Source organism: Neopelma chrysocephalum, unplaced genomic scaffold (assembly GCF_003984885.1).
Source record: "Neopelma chrysocephalum unplaced genomic scaffold, ASM398488v2 Primary Assembly neopelma1_376, whole genome shotgun sequence".
Classification (NCBI taxonomy): Eukaryota; Metazoa; Chordata; class Aves; order Passeriformes; family Pipridae; genus Neopelma; species Neopelma chrysocephalum.
Genome location: NW_020898040.1, coordinates 141,629 through 164,818, shown reverse-complemented (window position 1 = coordinate 164,818; position 23,190 = coordinate 141,629). Strand labels below are relative to the sequence as shown.

Genomic DNA, 23,190 nt, shown 5'->3' with positions numbered 1-23,190 from the left:
GAGACAATTCCTGCAGGGATAACGAACCGGGGATTAACTCTGTTCCTGCTCTAGGGTTTTGCAGGGTGCTGATGGGTTTCCTGACCTCTTCCCTCCCTTTTTTCCAGGACCACTTTGTGCAGGACCCCGCTGTCCTGCGGGAGAGGGCCGAGGCCAGGCGCCAGGCCTTCCTGGCGAGGAAGGGGTAAGCAGGGACCAGCCTCTGGGGGGTGATTCCCTGGCTCTGCAGTTGGCAGGTGTTTTGCAGCTGACTGGAATGGCTCAGGGTGTTCCTGTTCCTGACATTCCCCACCACCCTGGTGTGAACTTCCTCACCACCTTCTGCTTCACTGCTGGTTGTTCTATCCTGTTGAATGGGTTGGCTTGTCGTGGAGTCGTGGAATGGTTTGAGTGGGAAGGGACCTTAAAGCTCATCTCGTTGCTCCAAGCCCTGTCCAACCAGGCCTTGGACACTTCCAGGGATCCAGGGGAAGCCACAGCTTCTCTGGGCAACCTGGGCCAGGGCCTCCCCACCCTCACAACCAACAATTCCTTCCCAATCTCCCATCTATCCCTGCTCTCTGGCAGTGGGAAGCCATTCCCCCTTGTCCTGTCATTCCAGGCCCTTTATCACAAGCAGGAGAACCCTTTGCAAGGCAGGATCTTGGAGAGCACAGCTTCCAGAGCTCCAACAGCTCCTGCAGGGATTTGGGGGCAGTTTAAGAGCTGCTTTCAGCTGATGGGCTCAGTGTGTTGAAGGACACAGTTGTTGTGTGGCTGATGCTGATCCTGGGCTGTTGTGGATCCCTGGGACAAGCCAAGGCCCGAGGGCTGAGCTCCTCATCCCCGGGTGTTTTGGGGGTGTGAGATTCTGTCCCCAGCTGTGCCGTGTGCTCGTTGTGATGTCCTTTCCTGTGTCCTGCAGGTACAAGCACGACAGCTCTGCCGTTGTGGGGAACGCCAAGGGCCACGGGCAGAACCGGGAGACGGTGCAGGAGCGGAGGAAGAAGGAGGCGAACAAGAGCACCAGGGCCAACCACAACCGGCGGGCCATGGCCGACAGGAAGCGCAGCAAGGGCATGATCCCCTCCTGAGGGACTCCTGGCTGGGTGTGGCACCATCCCCAGCCTCCTGCTCGGGGGTCTGGCTCGGTGTCCTTGGCATTCCCTGTGCTCGGGGGGCTGGATGTCCTGGTTCAACCCCTGGCACTGCAGCTCCCGTGGAACGACGTTCCCTGTGGGAGCACTGCCTGTCCCCGGGAAGGAGCAGGCCCTGAGTGCCCTCGGTTCACAGACACACACGTGTGTGCTGGTGGCTGCACCCAATACACCGGACAGGCTGCACCAGCCCCTCCTTCCCTTTTGTACTATTTATAATTCGCAGAGTTTTATTTTCATACTGGTCCCTGCGCCCTCCCTGCCGCTCCCGGGGGCTCCGTGGCCTCCCTGGGACAGCCCCCAGCTCTCTGCTCCACTGAAATGCCTTATCCTGAACTGGAATCATAGAATATCCCAAGGAAGGGACCCACAAGGACCATCCAGTCCAACCCTCAGCCCTGCACAGGCCCATCCCCAAGAGTCACCCCCTGGGCCCCAGAGGATCATCCAAACCCTCCTGGAGCTCTGGCAGCCTTGGGGCTGTGCCCACTGCCCTGGGGAGCCTGGGCAGTGCCCAACCAGCCTCTGGGGGAAGAACCTTTGCCTGAGATCCAACCTGACCCTGCCCTGCCACAGCTCTGTGCTGGCAGGGAACTGCTCAGGCTGTTCCCACTGCTGACAGACCCACAGGAGTTGAGGGGAATAAGACCTTGCCACAGATTTCTGTCCCTGGAGTGAGGCCTGTGAAAACAGACCATGGCAAATAAATGATTGAGATGTTTCAGGTGGTGTTTTAGGCTCTCACAGACAGGATTGATCTGTAACTCTGAGGAACCTCCACAGGCCTCTCAGTGCTGGATCTGCAGGCAGGGAAACTCTCTCCCTGCTCCGTGTTGGTTCTGTGTAATGAGATTTACCCACAGCCACGGAGACCAAAGATGCTGGAAAATGAGGATCTAATGCTAAGCAAGGTGCCAGTGGTGTGGAAATCCAGGCTGAAGGCAGCAGGTTGGAGTCCCCAGGAGCTGCCTCCTCAGTAACTCCCTGTCCCACCCCGTGAGGCAGAACTGCCCCAACCACCCTTTGCTGTGGCAAGGCTGGGAGCTGAGAGTGACTTGCTGAGGGGCTCCTCCCGAGGGCTGGATTTTGTCAGGGAGTTGTTCCCTGGGCACGGAGACACAGAACTTACCAGGTGACCTGTGTGTGAGGTGCTCAGATGCCACAGCAGTAGCTGCAACTCTACCTGGGCATCCCGGATTCAGCTGCCCACAGCTGGTGATGAAGTTGTTCCAGTTGTCACGGAGCGTTGGGATGTTTTGGAGTGCTGTGCTTGTCATGGAGATGAACTTCCTGGCAACCAATTAGCCTTTGCTTTATTAATTGACTTGGTTAATCTGCCCTGATTGGCATTTCCCCACCACCCTGTATTTTCTAGAACTGCAAAGGTGCCTGTGGCTGTCACCCCCCACGCTGAGAACATGAGCAGGGGGGTGATGATCCGGGGTAATCCCAGAGCTGCAGGAGGAGCAGGGTGGTAGTAGAGTGGTAGTAAGGTGGCAGTAAGGTCTGTAGACATACCTTGGTGCCTGGTTTAACTCTGAGGGGGCTGGGCTGTGATTGGGGCTGTTGGCAGAACAGCAGAAATGCAGCAGAACTGCCACTGCCACGACAGGAGGTGAAATCCTGAGTGCTCCGAGGAGATTTTTCTTTCAAACCTCCTGATGACAGGCAGAGGAAAAACGGAATTGCATTCACCACTGTCCCTAAATCCTGTGTCCAGGGCAATCCCCTGCTAGGGTAACTCTGCTCTCCTGCAGCTCCTGCTCTCTGGGCTCGTGGCTCAGCCCCTCCCCGCTGCCCACTGCAGTGCTGTCTCCCCCTCATCCTGTATTCAGCTTTGGTTCCCGCTGCTCAGAAGCTGCACCTCTCTCTGAGCTGCTCAGCGTGGAGCAGCAGCACTGCAGAGCCAGCTGGCACTCACGGCTGGGGCTGTCCCAGGAACGCTGAAACCTTCCCCTTGAACCTCTCCACAGAGCACAGCTGGGACTGGCACAGCTGGGGTTGGGTTTTGCTCTAAAAACACGATGTTTTCTAAGTGTGTTTAGAGTAAATGTTTCCCCCCCGGTGCCCATTTGCAAAGCCAATAAAGCTGCTGCCCCCAGCCGTGGCTAAAATTCCTCCCGATTAGGGAAAATGGAGGGAAGAGGGAGAGATGTGGCTGCTGGGCTGGGGAAGAGCAGGAATCACTGAGCCAGATCTGCCAAGAGAGCTGAGTGATTAACTGGATCGTTACCCCCAACAGTACCCAGATATCCCTTCCTGGCAATAAAGAGGTGTTTGAAAGACTCAGAGTCAGGGCTGGGCTCCTCAGTGAGGCTGCTGAGGAGGGAATGGCTCTGCCCAGGGCAGGGGGATGGAACTGGATCATCTTTAAGGTCCCTTCCCATCCCAACCATTCCATGACTCCCCTGATCGAGCTGCTGGGGGGCACTGACCAATTCCTCTCCCTGTCCAGCAGCTCCCGTTGGATCCCAGCGGTGGGGGCAGGCTGGTGGTACCACACAAGCCTACATGATTTCTGCCCCTCGAGCCATCTGAAGAGCCAGAAGGCACAGAAATAATTAGGGAAGGGATCCACATCCCCTTTGAGGAGGTTTTGGACACAACCCCCCCCCATTTTCAGCCCAGCAGTGCTGGGCACACTCAGCCTGCTCAGAGCTCAAGGGGCCAGTGCTGGGCAGATTTACCACTGTTAGGGCAGGGAGAGGGGCCAGGAACCTCCCCCAACCCTGTACAGGACCTACCAAAGATGATGTAAATGATTTTAAGCCCCTTTTCTGTGAACAGGCCAGAAGAAAGACAAGAGCTGCTCCTCCCTCTCCAGGTTCTCCTTAGGTAGAGGCCAAGGGTTGTCACTAAACCACAGCTCTGTAAGTGCTTCCAAGCCTTTCCAACCATTTTTAGGAGGTTGTGATTCCTTCCAGTGCCTTGGAACTAAGGAGTGGGGCTGCACTGAACCACTCTCCATCTCCTGGAGAAGCCAAAGGATGGGGGAGGTGAACACACACACACAAGACAAGGACCAGAGTTTTATTTGAACACCGTGAGTCAAGAGCAGCAGCAGCAGCACCCCCAGAGTCCATCCTGCCTCACATCAGCTCAGTGGGGGGCTGATACACTCTGGCTCGGAGTTGTTCCATCAGGAATTCATTCCCAGCTTCAGGAGGCCAAATCCTTCCCTGCTCCTTCCTGGCTCCTGCTGCTGAGCTGCTCAGTTCTCATACTTGTGCTTGATGTGTTTCCACAGTTTCTGGGTGCAAAACAAAGGCTTTTCAGAGGTGCTGGGATAACGTTTCACTCTAAAATGCTATTTTATAGTTTATGTTTTATAGTCACCCTGCCTGGGGAGGTGGTGAGGGAGCCCTGGACTGGATGTGAGGGACGCAGGGGGCTCCTGGCTTTTAGTCTGGACAGGGAGGAAGCTGCAGAACATCCACTTCCCCCTGCTCTGGATTGGAGTATCCCAGTCACCCTGCCTTGAATTGCCACCCAGACCAGAGAGAGCAGTTCTGCTCCTGGAGCTATGGGAACAGAACAACCCTAGTCACAGAATCCTGGAATGGTTTGGACAGGACCTTAAAGCCCACCCATTCCACCCCCTGCCATGGGCAGGGACACTTCCCACTAGTCCACGTTGCTTCAAGCCCCGTCCAAGTTGGCCATGGACACTCCCAAGGATCCAGGGGCAGCCACAGCTTCTCTGGGAAACCTGTGCCAGGGCCTCCCCACCCTCACAGCCAACAATTCCTTCCCAGTATCCCATCTATCCCTGCCCTCTGGCAGTGGGAAGCCATTCCTCCTCATCCTGTCCCTCCATCCCTTGTCCCCAGTCCCTCTCCAGCTCTCCTGGAGCCCCTTTAGGCCCTGGAAGGGGCTCTCAGGTCTCCCTGGATCCTTCTCTTCCCCAGAGGAACAGGAAGCTTCTATCTGTCCCCTGCACGTGACCCTTGTGCCCGGCAGTCATTATCCCGTCACAGCCGTGCTTGGGAACACAAGGACGACCTGATCCCTCTCACCCCAGCTCACCCCGGGACTCTGGTGCCCTGTCCCAGCACGACCTGGCAGCGCCCACGCCTTCCCTGTGCCAGGGGCCGCTGGGCCGAGCCAGGGGGGACACAGAGCACAGAAGCAGCTCCTTCTCCCGCGCCTGCTCCCACCGCCTCCCACGGCCCTTCCAGCGGCTCCGCAGCCAGAGGAGCCCAAGGACAGCCCGAAGCCGCGACCGCCACGAGAGCCGTGTAGCCCCCCGGGCTGGGGCCGCACCGCGGGGCCGGGGGCGGCTTAGGGACGGCCCGGGACAGTTTAGGACGGCCCGGGACACCTGAGGAACGGCCCAGGGACAGTTTAGGAACGGCTCAGGGACACGTTAGGAACAGTTTAGGAACGGCCCGGGACAGTTTAGGAACGGCCCGGGGCCTGCTCTGGGCGGGGCGCAGCGGGGCCGGCCTGACCTTCACCGCGGGCCCGCGCGCCGGGGGCCTCTCCCGGCCTCTCCCCCCGCCTTACCCCCTCGTTGAGCTGCTCGAAGAGCGCGTCGGCGCCCTGGTCGAAGGCGCGCTCGAACAGGACGGCGCCCAGCACGATGGACAGCGCGAAGGTGGAGGTGCGGCGGAAGAGCGCCCCGTACACCTGCCGCAGCAGCGCCATCTTGGCCGTGCGCACCGCGCCTGCGCGGCCTCGCGGGGGTTGATGGGGGGTGTAGGCGGTGCTGGGAGAGAGGCGCGCAGTGCTCTGCCTGCGCGCGGGGCATTGTGGGAGTTGTAGGCGGTGCCGTGCGAGCGCTGAGCGCGGGGTGCGAGGCGCGCGGGGCATTGTGGGAGATGTAGGCGGCGCGGCGCTGGCCCGGCTGGAGGTGCGTGAGCGGGGCCTGGGGGAGCGGGGCGGGGGACTCTGTGAGGGCTCCGTGTAAGCGGTCGCTGTGAGGGAACCGTGTGAGGGGTCCCTGTAAGGGCTCCATGTGAGGGGTCGCGGTGACGGGTCCGTGTGAGCGCTCTCTGTGAGGGATCACTTTTAAGGGCTCCGTGACGGGTCCTTGTGAGGGTTCTGTGTGAGGGCCCCGTGAGGGGTCGCTGTGAGGGGGGTCCCGCTCGGCCCCGTCCCGTCCCGCTCCCCTTCCCCTCAGCGGCCCCGCCGGGCAGACCGAGGGTTTAGGTCCGGCTTCGTGCCTTGAAACCAGCCCGGCCACGGCTGTGGGGGGGACCCAGACCGGGCTGGGGCCAGGGGTCTGAGGGGGCAGAGTCACCCCTGCCCTGCCCTGCCCTGCCCTGCCCTGCCAGGGTGCCCTCCAGGGGTGACAGGGACACGAAGGGGTTGTGGTCACTGCCCTCTGCTCACCCCTGGCAGAGGGGGGGCAGTTTGGGTGTTTTCTGGCAGTTTGGGGGTGTGGAGGGTGGTCGGTGACAGTGTGGGGTGAGAGGGAGAGTGGTGTGGACCTCATAAGTCATGGAATTATGGGATGATTTGTGTTGGAAGGGATCCAGTTCCACCCCCTGCCATGGGCAGGGACACCTCCCACCAGCCCAGGTTGCTCCAAGCCCCGTCCAACCTGGCCTTGGACACTTCCAGGGATCCAGGGGCAGCCACAGCTTCTCTGGGCAACCTGTGCCAGAGGACCCTGAGGCTCCAGAGGCCTCTGGAACAGTGAGATGTGGCCCCATGTGGCAGAACAGAAGTGGGAACATTCCCTTTTGAAACCTTCTCCTCGTGTTTTTCTCTGTTTAACCTCAGTAAGGGCAGAGGGGTCCCAGGGTGGCTCCAGCACAGATGGGACAGAAAGGCAAATTTGGGGTTAGGAAAGCAGGACAGACACTGGGGACTCAGGAATCCTAAAATTGAAGCTCTTCCCCCTCAGGGTTGTTGTTAAATGAGCATCTACATGAAATTCCAGAGCAGACCCTCAAGTGACTCTGCTCTGTCGTTTTGTTTGTCTCACCCACTCAGAAATAGCACAAGGTCTGGCTGCAGAGTCACTTCTCCTGATTTATTTATGTTTGGTTCTCTCATACAGCGACTGTGGGGATCTGTGGGATTTTTTCTGGGTGAGGGAAAAGCCTCTGCTTGTGCTGGAAGCCCAGAATGTGCCTGACACATTCCTGTGCTCTGTGTATGGTGTTATACCTTTGGAATTACAGAATATCCTGAGCTGGAAGGGACCCACAAGGATCATCCAGTCCAACCCCTGGCCCTGCACAGACACCCCAACAATCCCACCCTGTCCCTCAGCATCATCCAAACCCTCCTGCAGCTCTGGCAGCCTTGGGGCTGTGCCCACTGCCCTGGGGAGCCTGGTCAGTGCTCAACCAGCTTCTGGGGGAAGAACCTTTCCCTGAGATCCAACCTGAGCCTGCCCTGACACAGCTCCAGCCATTCCCTGGGGCCCTGTCCCTGCTCACACAGAGCAGAGGTTGGAAAAGCTCAGTTGTTATTTTTCCAATTTAACTGCTCAGGATTATCTAAGACAAATCTCCCCAACAGCCCATGAATTGCTGCCACCAGGCAGGTTTGTGCATGGTCAGGCTGCTGTTAATCCCAAATCGAGCCCTGGATTTCCAGAGGAAGGTGTCCCTGCCCATGGGAAGGGGGTGGAATGAGATGGGCTTTGAAGTGCCTTCCAACCCAACCCATTCCCTGATGATTCCACGACAGGACAAGGGGGAGTGGCTTCCCACTGCCAGAGGGCAGGGTTAGGTGGGATATTGGGAAGGAATTCCTCCCTGTGAGGTGGGGAAGGGCTGGAATTGAATTCCCAGAGAATCTGTGGCTGCCCCTGGATCCCTGGAAGTGTCCAAGGCCAGGTTGGACGGGGCTTGGAGCAACCTGGGCTAGTGGAAGGTGTCCCTGCTCATGGCAGAGGGGTGGGACTGGATGGGCTTTAAGGTCCCTTTCTGCCCAAACCATTCCATGATTCCATGATTTGCTCCAGGTAAATGGAAAGCAGGACCTGTCCCTCTGTCACTGGAAGGTGTCAGCAGACTCTGCTGCCAGCCCAAGGCTCCCTGCAGATCTGAGCCCATTTAATTTGGCAGCTGAGTGTCATAAGCTTGACACTTGGATTTAATTAACTTCACATCTGCCTGGATATCCAAAGTGGCTGGAATGGCCCCAGGCCTGGGCTGTGAGAAGGCAGGAAATTGAGGTCAGGGCCCAGCAGCAGCTCTTGGGGTTCCACCCAGGCACAGACAAGTCCATGTGTGCCCATTTCAGGGTCACCTTCCTCCCCCTGCCCGCTGAGACACCCCCCAAGAGTCCTGGATAAAATCTGTAGCTGGCACAGAGCAACGTGGAGTGTTCTGGCAGCAGCTGGAGAAGGGAGAATGTAGGATGGTGCACGGGAGATCTCAGCTGGAGTGGTCCCCAGCCCCTCACTGGCTGTGCCACACCTGGGAGGTGCCTCAGTGCTCCAGGAGGCACAGCAGAGGAGTTGTGTTATACTTTTATACAAGACAAAGCCCCTGTGGGGTTTTTTTTGTGTTTGCATTTCTTCAGGGACTCTTTCCAGCTGGCCCAGAGCCTGTCTGGAAGCGTTTGTGGCTGTGGAGGGTCCGGGGGGGGGGGGTCTCAGCTCCTCAATTCAGTTGCAAATCAGGGTCTGGAGATGTTGAGAGGAAACGGCCCAGCCGGGGCTGTGCTTTACAGGGCAGCTACATTTACATTTCATAATGGCCAAGATGGATTTAATTAAGAACCATCTCTGTTCGCAGCTGAATAATGCTCTTTGTTTATGGCTGGAGCCGTTTGGGGAGATGGAAATGGGCTGGTGCTGCTCAGAAGCAGCTTTGATTCCTCCGGACCCGCCGAGCGCTGGTGCTGCAGAGAGTTGGCAGAATCCAGCCAGATTTCCATGCAGCGGAATCCTTAAAAAGATGGGAATAAGTGTTGGGTGTGATCACTGGAGGGGCAATCTCGGTGAGAATCCCATGCTCCTCTAATTCCTTTGCTCATTCCTGCGTCCCCTGCAATGGGAATTGCTTGGAGAATTTGGGAGCAGGCAGCTGTGGGATCTGCCTGGAATCTGTAGGAGCTTTCTGCCTTGTTTTTTTGGGGGGGAAGGAGGGGGGAAGGAGCTTCTGCAATTATTGCTGTCGGGGTGATGAAAGGGAAAGTTTGAAACTCGATTTCAAAGGCTGGCTGCTGCTGGGCTTCCGCAGGCACAATTCCCTGGGAGAGCTCTGGAAACTTGTGTGGGACCACTGCAGAATCTCATTTGTTTTCCCTGTTTGCAGCATCTCTGCTCCTGCAGAGATGGAGTGTGGGAGCCAGAGCCAAGACAGGGAGCTTTTTATGTCACCAGGAACTTTGGGAGCCTATGGAATGAGATGTGAAAGAGGGATTTTTCGGTACTCAAAAGCAGAGCCTGCCAGTGGGCCAGACATGTTCCCTTTGGATTCCAGCAGCCCCACCACAGTGCAGCAAAGCTGGCTGGAAAACTCTGGGATGATCCAGTGAAGGATGAGGGAATTTATGGATCCCTGTTCATTAAACAGCACCTGGGTTTGGTTTCTTGGGCTGCAGCAGGACAATTTCAGACCTCAAGCCCTATGGAGCTGTTACAAATTCCATGCAGGAGCCAGGTTTGTGGATCAAGTTTGAGCACCTCCAACAAGGTATTTCACCTGGAGAATCATGGAATGGTTTGGGCAGGAAGGGACCTTAAAGCTCATCCAGTGCCACCCCCTGCCATGGGCAGGGACACCTTCCACCAGCCCAGGTTGCTCCAAGCCCCGTCCAACCTGGCCTTGGACACTTCCAGGGATCCAGGGGCAGCCACAGCTTCTCTGGGCAACCTGTGCCAGGGCCTCCCCACCCTCACAGCCAACAATTTCTTCCCAATATCCCATCTCTCCCTGCCCTCTGGCAGTGGGAAGCCATTCCCTGTGTCCTGTCCCTCCATCCCTTGTCCCCAGTCCCTCTCCAGCTCTCCTGGAGCTCCTTTAGGCCCTGCAAGGGGCTCTCAGGTCTCCCTGGATCCTTCTCTTGTCCAGGTGAACCCCCCCAGCTCTCCCAGCCTGGCTCCAGAGCAGAGGGGCTCCAGCCCTGGCAGCATCTCCGTGGCCTCCTCTGGACTCTCTCCAGCAGCTCCACGTCCTCCCTGTGCTGTTCCCAGGGCTGGAGCAGCTCTGCAGGGGGGTCTCAGCTGAGGGGGCAGAGGGGCAGAATCCCCCCCTGCCCTGCTGCCCACGCTGGGGGATCAGCCCAGGGCATGGGGGGGGGTCTGGGTGCTGGGGCAGGTCCAGCCCCTCACCCACCAAGGAAAGACCTTAAACCAACGAGGTTTCCAGTCCCGTTGGAGTCTCTGAGTGTTTCACCTTCAGTGTGGAGGTTTTCAAGCCGATTCAAAACAATCAGAAAATAATTCCATCAAATGCAGCTGGAGGCAGCTTCACTTGTGGTCTGAGGCCTCAGAGATTTCCAGCAATTTGACTTTGAAGCAGCGGTTCCAGGGAGCAGGGAAGGGAAGGGAGTGTGGTGGATGGATGGATGGATGGATGGATGGATGGATGGATGGATGGATGGAGGGATGGATGGATGGATGGCAGGCAGGAGGCTTGGCAGCCCCGCCTAAGCTCGGCATGCTGGGCTCTGAGGGATTGCCTGGAGCTCTGCTCTTCCTGTTGAGCCTGAGGAATCATCTGGGAGGCTGTGATTGATTCTGGCCCTGTTTTATTTAGAAAATCTTTATTTCTTGCGCTGCTCTCCATGCCATTTTTTAAATGCATTCAGCTGTCAAGGTGTCAAAATGTGGAGAGTTGCTTTTGGAGTTTATCTCCCAGTCCATCCATCTTTGGCTTTCACCAGGTACCTTCATATCCCACAGGAAAGAACTTGCAGCTCTTTCAGGGTGTCTGTGGCACCTCCAGCAGGGATATCCCATGGGATGGGTGCCTCAAAGGTAAAACACAGGCTGACCTCACCTGGAGCATGGATGGGAGCTCCCAAATTCTGTCCTGTCTCTCCTCAGTTCTCCTCGTCAGAGTCTCCAGGCTACACCTACATGTGTGATATGCTTCCCTCTTCCCTGGGGGAGAAGGACCGGGAATCTCCAAGTTGTTTTCAGTGGCTGTGGAGTTGGGGTTCTTTTTTCCTGGCTGTAGGGGTGGTGTGACCTTCGTGCTGTGCTCGGGGCAGACACACCTTGGTGCCACAGGCTGGGGAGGGTGAGGGGAGCAGGCCATGATGTGCAGGACAAAAGGGGTGTCTGGGTGGGCAATGTTATGTCCTGTAGTGTTTGCAGTGCAGCTTCCCACCTGCAGGACGGGTGAGATCAGCTTTTGTTGTATCTTTGAGGATAAAACAAGTATCTTTGCTGAGTTCCTTCCTTTCCTTGCCGAGGTGGACACGGGGGAATTTCCTTCCTCCTATATGGCAGCTCATGGAGGTTGTGGTTCAAGGTCCCCAGGACCTCCAGCTCCTCCTGTTTGCACCCTGGATGGTTTCTGGTGCAGCTTCCCTGGAGCCTTTGGCTCTCTGGATCTCTGCTTTGTGTGATCTGGACACGGGGAAGGAGAATTCTTCCAGCAGAGCTGTTGCTGCTTTGTGACAGAGATAAATGCAGATCCAAGCCTTGTCTCCCATGTGCAGGCAGCAGATCCTGCCCCAGCAGCCTGTGATGGACAAGGATATAAACTGTTGGGTCTCACCTCTCTCTCTGTCTGCCAAGCCCGAGTGATTTGAGTTCTCCTCCTTTGGAAGCAGGCGCTGTAAATCCTGGATCCTCCGTTCCCGTGGCTGGGTGCCGAGGAACTGCCTGATGCTTCCCAGGCCGTGCTGAGGCTGCTCTGCCAGGACAGAGATGGGGAAAAGGTACTTCTGTGACTACTGTGACAGGTCCTTCCAGGACAACCTGCACAACAGGAAGAAACACCTCAATGGAGTGCAGCATCTCCGGGCTAAGAGAGTCTGGTACGACTTATTCCGAGGTGGGTGCTCCCAGCTGTCTGCCACTCCCTTCCTGGGGCTGGGGAGGGGATGGATGAGGTGGGGCAGTGGGAATAGAAAATAAATCAGCACTGGTGGTTTATACACACTGATGACTCTGCGTGCCCTGATGCTGTTGCATCAAGCAGTTGCAGAGGCAAAATGGAGACAGGCTCTGACTTGTCTCACTTGTTAGTGCCACCTGAGGAATGCGGTGGGAATGTGCATCCAGGGTCTGAGAAGAGAGCAGGGCAGTGCATTCTGGGTTAGCAAAGACTGAGTTTGGGTTCAGCTGGCTGTGAGATCATTGCCTGTGTGTTCCTGTGCTTCCTTCTGGTTCCTGAGCTGTTTGGGGGGCGGGGTGTTGCCGGGCACAGGGTCTTTACCTGCTCTCACCCCTTGTCTCCCCAGATGCCGCCGCTATCCTGCAGGAGGAGCAAACCAAGAAACCCTGTCGGAAGTTCCTGCAGACAGGTGAGGAGTTCTGAGGTGCAAATAAGTCCCTGAGCTCCAGCAGCTCCTTGGAGAGCCAGCCCAAGGCTGGAGTGAGGGGCTTGGGCCTGTGTGTCCAGCATCCGGCTCGGAGGGGTGATGGAAGTGGAGCTTGGGTTTGCCTGCACAAGGCAGGATCTCCTGTGGGCGGCTCTCACGATGCTCTGTGGCTTTTCCAAGTTTGGAAAAGACCTTTAACATCACCAAGTGCACCCATCAACCCAGCACCACCATGTTCACCCTTAAACCACCTCTTCAAGTGCCACATCCACAAGTGTGTTTTTTAAACACTTCCAGGGGTGGTGACTCTTCCATTCCAATGCTTTACAACCCCTTCCATGAAAATTTTTTTCCTGATATCTGACCTAGTGGATTTTGAAATAGAAATTGAATTTCCAAATCTCCCCTTTTGTTCCAGGACAGTGTGATTTTGGGTCCAACTGCAGATTTTCCCACATGACAGAGCAGGACCTGGAGAAGCTGAGTGCTCAAGTTCAAGGTGAGTCCTCCAAAGAGGAAACGTCCAGGGGTCTCCTTGGAGGGGCAGTTGCTGCAGGGGGGATTGTACAGGCTGTGATCCTGCAGGGAGCCAGCAGAGCACGGATCCCTCGTGCCTCCCAGTGCTGTGTGAGCCTGGAGCCCGGGAATGCTGCTGTTTGTCATGTGCTCCCTGCTCTGGAGCTGCTGGCACGGACACAAACCTGTGCTGTTACCACTTGGCAGCAAGAGTCTGGAGTGGGCTTTGTGAGCCCTCGGGGTTTTACTCAGTCAGGGAATAAAAACTGTCAGCAGCAGAGGGCACTGGTACATCACTTCCCCTTAAATTTATGGATTGGATTTCCCCCCACCTCTCTGCCACTACCAGGGAGCTGCTGCTTCCACCTGTGGGAAGAGCTGACCTGCTGTGGGGCTGTGCTGAGGAGAGGACAGGGGGGCTTGGATCCAGGAATGGCCTCTGCTCGTGTGGCTTTGGTGGAACTGAGGTGTGGGCAGAGGGTGGGTGGCACCTGCTCCCTGCTGGGAGTCTCCAGAGAACTTCTGAGCTTTCTCATTCTGGCACTACCACCTCTTTTCCCTAAAAGGGGTGACAGCTCTGTTTGCTCCATAGTGGTTGGAGAAAATCACAGAATCATGGGATGGTTTGGGTGGGAAGGGACCTTAAAGCCCATGCAGTTCTACCCCTTGCCATGGGCAGGGACAACTTCCACTAGCCCAGGTTGCTCCAAGCCCCGTCCAACCTGGCCTTGGGCACTTCCAGGGAATTTGAGTGAGGTGTTGGTGAGAACTTGTGGGATGGTTGAGATCTCCACTGGAGATCATCTGGTCCCAGCCTGCCCTTGCTCCAAGAAGGGTGAACTCAAGCAGGGTGCTCAGGAGCACTTCCAGTTGTGTTTTGAATATCTCCAAGGCTGGAAACTCTGCAGCCTCTGTGGGCAACCTGAGCCAGTGTTTGACTGCATTCACAATAAAAAATGTGTATTTTTTAAAATACTTAAACGGAAATTCCTTACAGGAATTCCTGTATTTTGGGTTGCGCCCATTTTCTCTTGCCTTTGATGGATTCCCTCCAATATGTCCAGCACAGGGAGCCCAGCACTGGGCACAGCACTCAGACATGGCCTCACAGTCCTCCTTGACCTGCTCCCAATGGAGCCCAGCTTGGAGCAGCCCTCGTGCCCACCCTGCTCCCTGGAGCCAGCTGTTGGCTTGCCAGTGGTCTGGAAAAACCAGGCTGAAGTTGGAAGTGTGTGTGTGAGATGCGAGATGTTGGGGGTATGTGGGTTAGAGCCTCTCCCGGCCCCCTGCGGGATCCGATCTGGGGAGGCAGAGCTCGGGGAAGGCACCGCGGAGCTGTTCCAGCGCTCTCCGTGCTGAGTCAGTGCGTGACTCCCCGGGGTGACTCTGGATCGATCTCTGATCCACGCTGGAGTTGAATAAACCTCCGCGGGGACGGAGTGCTCCAGCCCTCCCCAGAGGGCAGTGCCTCCAGTCCAGCCCAAACCCTCTCCCTGCCGGGCCCCAGGGGCGGCACAGGGTGTCAGGAACCTGCGGCGTTTCCAGTCGGTGCCGGCTGTTCCTGCGGGGGAAGCGGGAGCTCCTTGGAGCGGAGCGGAGCTGCCGGGGAGCGCTGGCAGCTCCTGTGCGCTCGGGCAGCTTCCCCCGCCAATTACCCTGCTTATTGAATATTGACTGCAGTCAAACGGGTCGCTCGGAGTGCTGGATTGGCTGCCGAGAGCCGCGTCCGGGGGGATTCCTTGGAAACCTTGTATTTGTGTTAGGAGTGAAACATTTAATTTACCAATTAGCGCTGAAGCAGCGCTGGCCGGGGGGTGGGGGGTGCCCGGTTGGGCAGTTCATTCCTCACCTCTCGTGTGTGTGGCTCTATGAGAATCCTGTGTGAGAAGAGCATCACACAGACCCTCTCTGGGATCAGAGAGCTTGGAGGGGTTTGGTGGAGGGACAGGCTCAGCAGGACTCGGTGTGGGAGAGGTACAGCCCTTAACAGAGACAGCAGGTGGAGGGATCAGCTGCTGTTTGTGTGACATGGGGACATCTCAGCCGAGGCATCCGTGTCTCAGGTGCTGGGTTGAAGGCAAGCTCGCGTGTGGCAGGTTGTGTTACACACACAGGAGACCTGATCCTCCATCAGGAAGGTCCCATTTGCATTCCCACCTACTCCTGGGGTTTCTGTGCCACGAACCATCCCAGGCTGCAGCCAGCAGGATGCCACGGCGTGGGCTGGAGCAGTGCTCTGGATCAGGCTGTCAGTGTCCACAGAGATTCCCCGGATGGGAGATTTTGACAGGCTTGGAGCCGGGGGTGGTTGGGGATTTGAGATGAGCAGAGAGGCTGGAAGCTCCGGAGCCTCCCCACCTTGTGCAGAGCCTGGTGTGACCGTGCCGGAGGTGACCAGGCTGGTGGGATAAAGGGGATGGTCTCCTGGTGGGTCCACAATGCTGCTTAACCCCCCTTTCCTCAGCTCTGGTGCAGGCAAAGCCTTGTCTGGCTTATTCTAACACTGCTAAACCGTGATGACACTTTTTTTGTCATGTCAATATTGAACCTGCCCCTGAGTCCTCGTGGAGTGTTTGGTGTTGGTAGCTCGCTAACAAGGCACTTTTATCACAGCCAAAGGAAACATTACATTGTCCTTAACATTTGGCCTTTTTAATGCAGGGAGTTCACCCTGTTGTTTGTGTAAGTCTTGTGGGTTAGGTAGGAAAATTTCTGGACGATTCCCTGTTCTAGAACAGCTTGGAGCATGGCCTACTTTGGCTTCAGCATCTCTGCATCCTGTAGAATAGCCTCATCAAGAAGCAACAGTTTACACCTTCGGCAGGGAGGGAGAGATATTCCCAGCTGTTCCTGCATCAAAGCATTAGCCTGCTGCATCATTCATCAGCCAGACACTTCCAGGCTGTCATTTTAAGTACAGTCATGTCAGAAGAAGTCACTGTCAAATTGCCATCCTCTTGCTCAGAGTTATTGGCTGCCTCTAATCCGCGTCCGTGGTGCAGGTGGGATCAACCCAGCCCGGGCTCTGATGAGCTCCAGCCAGGCAGGGCTGCGAGGGGAGAGGGCACAGCTGGGGGAGTGTTTCTGGTGTATCCATGAGATTGGAAGGACATGAGGGACCCTGCTGGCGTGGCTGGAGCCGACTGGTTTAACTGGGCAGTGAGCGGGAGGAGAGCTCACAGTTGGCTCGGAGTGGTAACTTGTTCTGCTGCTCCTGGCACAGGGATTCATCAGCCTCATCTCTCAGCCACAGTCTGGTGCTGTTCATGTGCTCTGGAGGAGTTTGGGGTCCCACATCACCCCCCCAGGGAGGCAGCTGAAGGATTTCATGAGCATCCCTTTGCTGGGTGACCCGCCCGTCCTGGGGGTTCCATCTCTTGGACAGAGATGAAGAGAACCCCTGGGAGAAGTTGCATGGGAAGGGAAGGTAAATGTGGGCTCCCACTCTGGCATCATTAGAGGTGCTTCACCACTACAGACACTCTGTTAATTGGCTGTAATTAGGCTTAGAAACAAACACCAGGGTGAGGAGGAGGGGAAGCACCTTCACACCCGCTGCAGCCTGGCCACGTGTGGGGAGGAAGGGCTGGTAAAGGCCTTTCAGAGCTACTTCTTGGAATACCTGTTGGCATTCAGGGGGTGTTTCCAATCTCAAGGTGGGTTTGGTGGTCCCTGGATGGGATGTGTGTGCTCCAGAGGAAGATGAGATGAAAGAATGACCTTTTTGATGGACATGCATCAAGGCAGGAGGAGAGTTGCCTGTCCCTGCTGCCCTGAGGGTTGGAATGCTCCGGAGCAGTAACTCAGGGAGAACAGGGAGCCAGCTGGATATTTTTCTGAAGGGGACACCTGGGGCCTCATTTAGCCCAGTGTGAGCCTGGAGTGGTCCCACTGCAAGCAGTGAACTCTTCTGGATGGGGCTGTAAGTTGTGGCTGCTCAAGTCCCTGGACTCCCACCAGTTCTGGTGTGGTGCTCAGGCTCCCTGCTCTGAACAGAGAGGCTTCATCTGCTTATGGTGTGTTCTGTGTTGGGGCTCTGGAGCTGGATGAAGAGGAGATCTTAGTGGTAGGAAGAAGTGGGAGATGTTTCTCTCCACGGTTTTCTTTCCTGCCTCGTCACAGCTGCTGCTGGTCCCCTTGCCAAGGTGGGATGTGCCCAGGTGCTCAGGAGATGGAGACAGCTGGAACAAAGGGAAGTAAGGTGGTCAAGGTTGCCAGGGAAGTCTAACCTGGGAGCTGAACCTGGGTGCCCTGAGTCTGAGCAGTGCCCAGCTCTCCAGACTGAGCTTCCTGGCTCCCCATTCCCCACCTGGCCGGGTGGCTGGGCTCACCCCAGGTAGTTCTGCTGGGGCTTTGCTCCTTGGGAGCAGCTGTGGGAGCCTGGAACAGCCCCATCTCCAGCCTTATCAGCGGGTTGCAGAGCAGCACCTGGACATCAGGCCCACAGTGAGCTGTCTGTGGTGGCACCGAGCACATCGTCGCCCTCCCAGCAGCACCAGATGAAAAGGCTGGATGACAAATTATCCATCTCCGGCTGCTCATTGTGTAGCACATTCCTGCCATCCTTATTAATATTCAACAGGCAGATGAATAATTGGTTGCCAGCACGAGGATGAAGTGATCCTTCACTCTGCCCAAGCAGTATTAATTTCACACCCTGTCTGGAAAGGTGTAATATTTTCCTTAAACGTGTGACATATGGTGGGTGGGTGTGGAGGGGGCTCCTGGGGGGCACGGCTGCAGCTGGCCGTGCTGGGCTGGCTGATCCCTAAATGGGATCAGGGATCCCCCGCTGGGCTGGGTGAGCAGGGCAGAGGGCAGTGACACACAGCTGCCTCTGCTTCCCTTTTGTTGTCAGCAGAGTTTGGTTTTCTGAGGGTCACGTTCCCTGTGGTGTTAGGTGGGAAGTTTCCACCAGGCTGGAGATGTGATCGCTGGGAGCGGCTCCTCGTCCCGCCCCGCCTGTGGTGCTGGCAGCAGCGTGGCTGTGGCAGTCACAGTGTCAAGGACTCCTGCTAGACCCTGTTCTCTGCCAGCTCCCTCCCTGCTGCTGGGGACACTGGGCAGTTCTGCTGACTGGGCACCCATGCAGTTGTGCCCAGTGGGAGGGACTGGTGAGCGCTGGGCTGCCCTGCTGGGTCTGTGCCTTCCTGCCCAGGGAATACAGAGTGACTGCAGGACAGGTTTGTCTGCAGGTATCTGCCCCACACAACCCCCGCAGGGTGCTGGAGGGGTTGAAATGTTGGAAGGACCCTCAGTGGACAGCAGAGGTTTCCTACTGTTTTCCTTCCTCATTCCTAACTTGCATGAGAAATATAAGACAAGGGGTAATGGGTTCAAACTGAAAGGGGGGAAATTTAGGTTAGATATCAGGAGGGAAATTTAGGTTAGATATCAGGAGGGAATCCTTCCCTGTGAGGGTGGGGAGACCCTGGCCCAGGTTGCTCAGGGAAGCTGTGGCTGCCCCTGGATCCCTGGAAGTGTCCAAGGCCAGGTTGGACGGGGCTTGGAGCCACCTGGGCTGGTGGAAGGTGTCCCTGCCCATGGCAGGGGGTGGAATTAGATGGGCTTTAAGGTCCCTTCCCACCCAAAGCATTCTGTGCTCCAAGTGCAGGAGCTGGTCCCTTGGCTCCCTGTGCCCTGGCTCTGCCCCCGTGCTGGTGGCAGCTCCTGCCCAGGCTCTGCAGGGCTGGGCACATGTCACAGCGGGCACCGTGACCAGCCCTGACAGCAGCTCTGACATCCCTGTGCCGGCTGTAACTGCTCCCAGAACCTCCCAGACTCTCCTGGCCTGCCAGGGCTGCAGCGACCCGGACACATGTCCCTGTCACTCCCACCTTATGGGGCAGAGGTGGCACAGTCCCTCCTGCCAGGTGGAGGGACACGTCTCTGGGAGCAGCTCCAGGCTCGGGGCCAGCCCAGGCTGTTTGAGGCGAGGATGAGGATGATCTGCCCCGGGGAGGGGGGATGTCACTCAGTGCCACCGTGCTGGCTTAGTCCTTGTCCCCGGCTCTGCCTGGCTGGAGCTGTCACCAGGGATGACTCCAAGCATCAGATGGCAGGAGGGCAGAGGAGGAGGAGGGGCTGCCACTGTTCCACACTCTCTCCACCACAGGAAACCGTGCAGGGTAATGAGCAGCAGGTTTAATGGAGTGAAAGGACTGCAGCACCAGGGTCTGGTGGCCTCCAGGCCCTCCCTCTGATCCAGCTCTCCCTGATGTCTCCGTCTCTCACCCAGGGGAGAAGAGGCTGAAGGAGCTGCGGCAGGAGGGAGCAGATATCCCACCTGGCACCATCGAGGACTGGCTGGAGAAGAGAGCCCAGAGACTGAGTGCGGCTCAGAGCAACAGGTACAGGAGTCTGGGATCACCCAGGTGTGCTCTGGCTGCTGCTGCTGTGCCTCAGGATACAGGGGGGGATCCCACAATGGGTGGGATGAGGGAGGGTGCGAGTTATCAGAGATCCCAACTCCATGGGAGTGATCATTTAACACCCCTCCAGCACACATGAGGGGCACGTGTGTGGATCCAGCCCTGCCTGCCCGTGTCAGAGACGTGTCCACACGTGTCCCTGTGTGCCAGGGGCCGGTGCAGGCCTTGGGAACAAGCCACACCTGAGGGTGCTCCGTGCTGTCTGCAGGGTGCACAGACACTCCTGCAAGGACAATGCCAGCGTGCTGCCAAGTTATTAATGCAGAGTTTGGTGGCAGGGGCCTGGTCTCATCTGTTGACAGCTCCCCCACCCCTTCCTGCTCTCCCTGCCAGGGGGAGGATGGAACTGGCTCCTCCTCACAGTATCCACTCGGATTCCGTGCTGGCTGTTTCCCGGCTCACCTGACTGTGCCGCAGGCTTAATGGGATGACATTTGGGCACGTGCCAAATCTCTCTTTTGTTTTTTCTCTGTTTGCTCCTGTCCTCTCCCTGTTTGGCCTGGGCAGGATCTTCCTTCTGCTGCTTGTCTGGGCTTGTTGCTCTGTGATTGTTCTGTCCCTCAGCTCAGCTGCCCTTGGCCCTGCAGTGGTGCCCACATTCCAACCCCTACATTTCATTTGCCCCATTCTGCTTGTCCTGCCCGTGAATCCCTGGATCTTGGGGTGGGTGAGCTCTTACAGAAGATAGCCATCCCTATTCCCAGAGGGATTTCCTCAGAGGATCATACTCAGAGGAATGTCCAGACCTTCAGAACTTGGTCCCTGCAGCCTCCATAGATGCACAAAATTTCCAGGGTTTTTCCCCAGCCTCCCCATCCCTGCAGGCTCAGAAACCATCTGCTACAGGAGCTAAACACCAACTATTTAAACTTCCCTTCCTCTACCCAGCCTTTCCAGTGCCTGTCCCTGTCACCTCTCTTCTCCCCTCATGCTCTGCAGCCCCGCATTCTCCTTCTGAGCCCCCGTGGGCTTTGCTTTATCTGCCACAGAAGCTGTTCTGCATTGCCAGGGCCTGTTTCCAGCAGGTCCCTGTGCTCCTGGTTCCTGGGGAGTCCGTTGTGTCCCTCCTGAAAGCACTTTTAAGGACAAGGAGCTCCCTCTCCCCCCTGCAGCCCTTGAGGTTCCTGAAATGCGAGGATCCTTTGCACCACACTGGACTAGCAGTCCATGTCCATGGATGGGGAGCTGCCCCACTGCCTTCCACCCTTCCCTGTCCCAGCCCTCCGTTTGGAATCCTCCACCTGGTGCCTGTTTCCCAAGTCAGGCTGTGCCTTTGTTTTCTGGAGAGCTGGGATGGAGCTGCAGGGAGTTCCTGGGGCTTGGAGCACCCTGGGCTAGTGGAAGGTGTTCCTGCCCGTGGCAGGGGTGGAAGGAGATGAGCTTTAAGAGCTTTAGGGTCCCTTCCCACCCAACCAGCCTGTGATTCCATGATTCTCTTGGCAGTGGGGCTCTGCCAAGGTGGGATTGATTTTTACCCTGATTTCCAAGGGAAACAGAGAGTGCTGATTTCCATCAGAAACAAAAGTTGCTGATTTCCATCAGAAGAGGGTCTGAGGCCTCAAAGCCTCCAAGATACCACAGGTTTCATGAGCCTGGGAGAGGGCAAAGTGGAGGGATCCCCTTAACACCTTCTAATGAAAATACTCTTGACCTTGCTGGACACTGGAGGATCCACATGGGACAACAGCTCCAGCTGTAGGCAAACCTTTGATAGCACTTGTAGCTTATGAGGCCCCAGGGAATTGAGAACCCAGGCAGCATCTTCCCTATTGATTAGTGCTGCTGCTCACGGAGCAGCTCGTTAGGTGATGGCTGTGCTGTTCCACCCTGCAGCATTCCCCAGTCCTGAGCCACAGTGCCACCAAACACCCCTTCCCCAAGGGGCTGCTGTGTGTCCTCACAGTCCTGTCTCATCTGGGGGATTCTCTGGAGAATCCCCATCCCGGGGATAAACCTTAAGCCGAGTGCCTTTGCCCTGTGTTAGCTGGCTGGAAAACACTCTGCTCCTGGAGCTGGCTCTGGGCCACGGCAGCGGCCCCGCAGGGAGGGGAGGGTGCTGCTGCTCCCTGGAGTTATGTAAAACAGTTTGATTAGGTTTCTCCTGGCATAACAATTAAAAAGATTCATCAGGATCTGAGGTGGAGGCCTGAGAAGCTGCAAGGCTGCTGTCAGGGCTTGTGGGAGAGAACAAATGAGCTTCCTGCACTCAGGAATTAATGGAAAGGGTACGTTTACCATGAATTTAAACCTGCCCGGGTCAAGCTGGAGACGAAGTGATGCTTCTTGCTCTTGCACTTCAGCCCAGTGTGGTGTTTGCAGGGGCCTCAAGCAGTAAACCTGAGGGAGAGAGGCAGGGACAAAGTGATTCCCAGGCTGAGGGGCGGAGGAGGAGGAGGCCTGTTCCCTCTGCTGAAGGGTCCTTGGGTGAAAACACCCCATTGGTTTGGCAGCTCCTCCATTTCCGAGGGGTCCTCGTCCTTTAGGAAGTGCACAGCTGGGCTGGGATTTGGGCTGCTTGGGAAGAAACATCTGCTGGTTCTGTTTGTTCCTCTCCCAGCTCAGCTGTGGGAGGAGTGGGGAGCGGAGGGGACGGGGCCAGCCCTGCTCCCGGCACCCGGCTGTGCCTGCTCACCCCCCCTCGGTGCTCCCACCTGAGTTTCCGCTGGCAGGCACTGCTTTAGGGAGCACTGGCTGCTCGGGTGGGCTGGGAATGGTTACACAGATGGGCTGGGGCTGGATTTGGGATGGATGGGGGGGGATATCTCCACTTGGTGATAACCAAACCCCTCCTCTACTGGAGGGGGCACAGGGAAGCCCAGCCCAAGCGTGGCCTTGCTGCCCAACTGAGACCCCCCATCTCACCCCATCCCTTTCCATCTCCCCCTCACAGTGCTCTTCCCGAGAAACCGGCGCCGTTCCAGTACCCTCCGGGCTGGCCCCCAGTGCAGGAGCTGCCCCCGTCCCTGCAGGCCCCCCCACCCGGGGGGTGGCCAGTGCCCCCCACCCTGCAGTGGGGCTGAGGAGGGGCTCCCCCGGAGCGTGGCTGGGGCTGGAGTCCTGCCTCTGCCCTGGGAAAGGGACGGAGTTATTTATCTGCACTTTTATACCAATAAAACCCTTCCCCCTCCCTCGCAGCCTGTGCCTGTCGTGTTCCTGCTCTCCCGCAGCCTCCCCTGGGCTCAGCTGCTCCGAGGTTGTCTCCCTGCCTCTGGAATGTGAATCCATGCTCAGCAGAGCTCCGGCCCTGCTCAGGGGCTGTCTGCTGTCACCTGGAGCAGACATTCCCTGTTTCCCAGGGCAGGATCCATCCCCTCGGAGCGCTGCTGTCTGACTGCCTGCTCTCAGTCCAGCTTCACGCTGGGCTCCGTGATCCAGGCTGGAGAAAGGAGCTGCAACCAGGCTTTTGGAGTTGATGTTTAATTTCCTCGGGTGTTTATGACTTATGCTGGTTCCTGATAAATTCTGGGTGTGAACCTGCCCGTGTCCAGGAGCTCCTGGTGAGGAGGCTGGGGAGCCCCCTCAGCCTTGCTCCTGCTCCTGCTCCTGCTGTGCTGGGGGCGAGGGGCAAGGAGGGAAAATATCCCAAGGTTTCTCCACAGGGCGAGTTTCACCGACTTATCTCTCCTCACCAGGAAAGGGATGGATGAGGGAGGCCCTTGGCTTTCTCAGCAAGGGAAGTGGGTGCTCCAGCTTCCCTGGGT

At 57.1% G+C, this 23,190-nt stretch overlaps 3 protein-coding genes across 8 annotated transcripts in view; 2 read left to right on the top strand and 1 right to left on the bottom strand.

Annotated features, from left to right (window-relative positions):
• ASCC2 (activating signal cointegrator 1 complex subunit 2) overlaps positions 1 to 1,350 on the top strand; it is a 28,321-nt gene extending 26,971 nt beyond the window's left edge. For all 6 annotated transcript variants that reach the window (XM_027706441.1, XM_027706444.1, XM_027706440.1 and 3 more), the window contains 2 exons: positions 108 to 184; positions 905 to 1,350. In XM_027706441.1, coding sequence (XP_027562242.1) covers positions 108 to 184; positions 905 to 1,073 — 246 coding nt within the window. In that variant the 3' untranslated portion in view covers positions 1,074 to 1,350. The remainder of the gene's footprint in view (positions 1 to 107; positions 185 to 904) is intronic.
• A 2,795-nt stretch (positions 1,351 to 4,145) lies between these two features.
• On the bottom strand, positions 4,146 to 5,839 carry LOC113979022 (cytochrome b-c1 complex subunit 9). The gene is made up of 2 exons (XM_027706453.1): positions 5,643 to 5,839; positions 4,146 to 4,386 (listed from the first exon to the last, which is right to left on the bottom strand). The coding sequence occupies exons 1-2, from the start codon at positions 5,781 to 5,783 to the stop codon at positions 4,348 to 4,350; spliced, it is 180 nt and encodes a 59-aa protein (XP_027562254.1). The 5' UTR covers positions 5,784 to 5,839; the 3' UTR covers positions 4,146 to 4,347.
• A 35-nt stretch (positions 5,840 to 5,874) lies between these two features.
• On the top strand, positions 5,875 to 22,623 carry ZMAT5 (zinc finger matrin-type 5). The gene is made up of 6 exons (XM_027706452.1): positions 5,875 to 5,988; positions 11,829 to 12,052; positions 12,462 to 12,524; positions 12,961 to 13,041; positions 19,297 to 19,408; positions 22,380 to 22,623. The coding sequence occupies exons 2-6, from the start codon at positions 11,926 to 11,928 to the stop codon at positions 22,507 to 22,509; spliced, it is 513 nt and encodes a 170-aa protein (XP_027562253.1). The 5' UTR covers positions 5,875 to 5,988; positions 11,829 to 11,925; the 3' UTR covers positions 22,510 to 22,623.
• The last annotated feature ends 567 nt before the right edge of the window (positions 22,624 to 23,190 follow it).